Source organism: Alligator sinensis, unplaced genomic scaffold (assembly GCF_000455745.1).
Source record: "Alligator sinensis unplaced genomic scaffold, ASM45574v1 scaffold1130_1, whole genome shotgun sequence".
In the NCBI taxonomy this organism is placed as follows: Eukaryota; Metazoa; Chordata; order Crocodylia; family Alligatoridae; genus Alligator; species Alligator sinensis.
In genome coordinates, this window is record NW_005842358.1 from 408,751 (window position 1) to 413,018 (window position 4,268).

At 39.3% G+C, this 4,268-nt stretch overlaps 1 protein-coding gene across 3 annotated transcripts in view; it reads right to left on the reverse strand.

Annotated features, from left to right (window-relative positions):
* Window positions 1-1,874: 1,874 nt before the first annotated feature.
* Window positions 1,875-4,268, reverse strand: part of CWC22 (CWC22 spliceosome associated protein homolog) — a 66,284-nt gene continuing 63,890 nt past the window's right edge. For all 3 annotated transcript variants that reach the window (XM_014522480.2, XM_014522479.2, XM_014522481.2), the window contains exon 20: window positions 1,875-3,901. In XM_014522480.2, the coding sequence (XP_014377966.1) occupies window positions 3,312-3,901 (590 nt within the window). In that variant the 3' untranslated portion in view covers window positions 1,875-3,311. The remainder of the gene's footprint in view (window positions 3,902-4,268) is intronic.

Below are 4,268 nucleotides of genomic sequence, written 5' to 3' on the forward strand. Positions count from 1 at the left end.
CTGTATGCAACTGTGTTTGTAGCTAATATCCACAAAGCTATCTACAATTTTTTGCAGACAACCCATTTTTTCTTAATTAAAAAAAAAAGTCATACAAACTTTATTACAATGCCAAGGTTTCTGTTGGTCCTTTTGGATCAGCATAAAACAGATTAAAATCAGTGGAACTCAGCCTTCTAAGAGGTGGGCCAGGTGCTTGCAACCCAGCTGCATTGTTGGCTGGCCCATGGGCTGTACATTGAGTAACACCGGATTCTTTCTTTTTTTAAATAGATTGTTTATAAATTTTTAATGTATTAAAGGTTTAATGAAGTACAATTTAACAACTCCATCTTTGTGATGCAATAAGCACAAAACACTTCGGTGTACTTTCTGCATTGTGAAACCTTCATTTGCTTTATCATCAGAGTTGGTAGAACAATATTCCATTAAATATATATATTTTTTTTTGAGTGAAAACAACTTTTTGATTAAGTGAAAATATTGGCAATATTTTCTATTTTCAACCAAATTCAGAAAAAAAAGAATTAGAAAAAACAGCATATACATTTTTCATGGAAAAATGTGTTTTCCTCATAGCTCTATTCATAATTAATCTGTTTCATTGGCTGCCATCTACTTCCTACTTAAAAAACAACTTTTCCAAAGTATAATAATCTAATGATTCAAGCTCCAAATGTTGAAATGACAATTATATCTTCATATTTACAGCAATTATTTTTAGTTCATTGTTTAAAGGGTTCAGTTAAAGAGAATCAGTCTTGCATAGCAATAAGAGCATGCTGCTTACTTACCCAGCTGCTACTTGTGTAATTTATACCTGCACTATGTCCCAAAATGTGTTGAACCAGAAGACACAGAATTTTCCTTTAGCACTTCCAATTTCTAATTACCCAGAAATCCCTGATTACTTTGATTTCCTATTTGACTGTTAAAATCTATTTAACTAGCTGTTTAAAATGTTTTCAGTATGTCACTAGGGCCTCTTTTATAGTGGTTTAATTGCATTACACATGCAGTAGTGTATTGTGATTTAATTTTGTCACACTGTACACATGCAACGGTGTATTGTGATGTAAATGACTGTTACATAGCACACTAAAACACATCCTGATGTATTGTAGTTTGCTACCTAACAAATTGCAGTGATACATCCATCCCTGAGCTTGCCCAGGCTTCCAACGTCCTGTGCACTGTCCTTACCACCTTCTCTGGCCACCAGCACATCCAGCCGCTCTCCTGTTGCCTTTCTGCACTGCTCCAGGGATAAGCCAGCCCATTCCTGGGCAGTTCCAGGTAGTGGGGGCAGCGCATGGGATGCTGAAAGCCCCGGCAGGGGGGACGAAATGCAATGAGGGTCCTGATTCTTTTTTTCCACTCCCCCCCCCGTGGAGTCTGCCCGCAGCCAACCAGGGGACAAGCTGCCAGTGGGGGGCCTTGGTCCTTCCCTCTGTGGTGGCGGTGCCCCTCAGGCCCACCCAGGTGAACTGCTAGTAGGCCGGATGCTGGCTCTGAGATGGGGCAGCACCCAGCCCACTAGCAGCCTGCCCAGGGGGCCCTGCCACCATGGAGGAAAGGACTGGGGCCCCCCGCAGCTCAGGGGCTCCGCAACCCATCGGCAACTCTCTGCCGGGAAAAAAAAAAGCAGTGAGGAGCCCGATCCTTTTTTTCCTGGATGAGCTGGGAGGCGCCGCTGCTGTGGAGGGGAGGGCAGTGACTCTCCACAGCTCAGGACCCTCTGGCAGCTCAGCCCCCGGCTGTGGGTAGGCTCTACTGAAAAGAAAAAAAAAAAGGATCAGGCCCCTTGCTGTAACAGGGATGGAAGCCCTTAAATTGAAACAGTGGGTTTTTAATCATCACAATTAAAAACCCACCATTTTAATGTAGGGGAACTAAAACCCTGTCACATGTACAACAGCTTTAATTTACTACTGCTTTTTCAGGCCTAATGAAACATTTGGTGAACCTGAGTTTTTTTTCCACTAGGAGACCTGCTTGGACTGCTCCAATCAATCTCCCCTTGAAGGAATTTTGGAGGATATTTTGCTTTTGCTGTGCACCTCCTCATATATTTCTCAAATCTGGTACCGAGGTGCTGCTAAAATTGGTAGTTGTAATAACAGAATTTAGAGTAAAATTACCTTCAAGTCAACTGGTTGCAAAATCAGGGGGCTTTTCTGCATCTTTATAAGAATGCTAACATTTTAAGCTTTCTATTTTAGAATTTAAAATAGGATGAACAGAGCAACATGACAGTAAGCTCCTATGCCTTGAAACTATGAAATTTACAGCAACTAGGTCACAATTCTTTACATTTAAAGAGAAAAAATAGCTGTTATGGCACATAAGACAGATCTCTGGTTGAATCTTCCTCCAAGTTTAATTGGTGACTCTAAAATCAGCAGTTCCCCATTTTTTGCATCAATGATCTGACCCCTAGTGAGAACCCAACTCATCAGATAGAATGAGGCTTTTGACCCCTTCTTGAGTCAAAATCCCAGGTGGGATCTTGGGAAGTGATAATATAGATTGAGGGCCATGCAGTCCAGAGAGGATACTCCATACTGTGGATATGTATTTGTATAGACTGCAGTACTCGTACTGATGCATTTAAAGGGGGTGGGGAGGAGTGAGGTAAACCTCTTAAAACACTTATCTGAGCTTTACCACTTAAGTCAGCAGTTCAGCAAGACATCCCTGAAAAGGTCACACAATAATTCCATTTAACATTAAGTATACACATGGTGTGACATTTTACAGTACTTCAGCTACACATTTTGACAAATGTCATGCTTTTACTCCACATGGCTTATTTTTAATTCTTTGTTTTCTATGTAGTTTCAGTTTAAAAAGTATACCCTTTTGTAGATGGCCCACCTGGTATGTAAGTAATGTGCAATTTCTGAATTCTCCGTGTGGACCAAACTGCTTCAACCACAAAACAAATTCAGAGAACAAATGCCTGAAGATGCAAAAAACTTAGAAAAATTAGAAAATTAACTAATTTACAAATTAACAAAAACATTAATTTCACGGAGATGAATTATTTTATTTACAAAATATAGCCAGGCCTGTGTGTGTAACCAAAAAGAAAATACTTTCTCAAAGAACAGATTTAACCCAAGCCTTAGCAAGCACAGTAAAAAGTGGTACTGAAAAAAGATCTGATGAAGTTTATAAACTTGCACTTTGTACAAAATCTCCTTTGAAAGACAGTTCAGTAATAGATTTAAAAATGTAAAAGTTGGAGCTGCAAAAACAAAAACAAAAAAGAAACCAAGCATGTTCATGTCTGACTGCATATCGTTATGTTATTTTCGTCTGTGCGGAGAATTCTCCCTTCGCCGGTCTTCATTTTTCCTTGATTCTCTGTATTGATCTGTATATCGTTTGTATTTTTCTGAGCGTTTCTCTCCACCATTTCGATATCGGTCTTCCTGCTGTTCCTCTTTGGGACTTGAGTTATTTTGGTATCTTTCTCTAGATTTGGACCTTTCTTTTCTCCTGCTGTGATGGTCACTGTCTTTATTCCACACTTTGTCCTTTTCACTATCAGAAAAAGAAGTTCTTCTCTCTGCTCTCTTCTTTTCTGAAGTACTGTGTTTATTTTCCAAGTCCTTACTTCTTTCGTGGCCCCTGTCCTTTCCACTTCGGTAACTGCTTCTGTCAGTGGAATCATCCCTGCGATAGGAATATTTTGAAACATCATCTCTCCTATTTGGATCTCTCAAGTTTCTGTCAACATTTCTTTCTGACTTGCTCTCAACATCATTTCTTTCTTCCTGCTGCCTTCTTTCCTTTTTCTTTTCAGGTTGTTTTTTTTTACTGCTTTGCTTTTTCCTGGTAACTCTATTACGTTCTTTATTTTTCCTTTGCATCTTCTTTTTTCCTTTAGCAGCATCTAGAAATATAAAGTAACATCTGTTTAAATTTTTTCAATTTCCTTAATTATACATAACCAGCAAGCTAAAAATATATAGGAGTTTTATGGAGAAACATTTTCCCAAAATTTTATACTTTAAAAGTTATATGTCCACAGGGATAAACAATGTGCTTGGAGCTCCTTCCCTCAACTATGTACCTGCAAACAGGCTGGGAGAATCTGCCCCTGTTCTACTCGGGAGTCGATGCTTAATTTTTAAGTAGCAGCAGGCCTGTTGTTTAAAAATAAAGGAACTAGCTAAACAACACCTATAAGGAAAGGGGCAACTTTGTGAACTAGCCACCATTCTCAAGATTACCTCATCAATTAGGCTTCAATGTTGGTC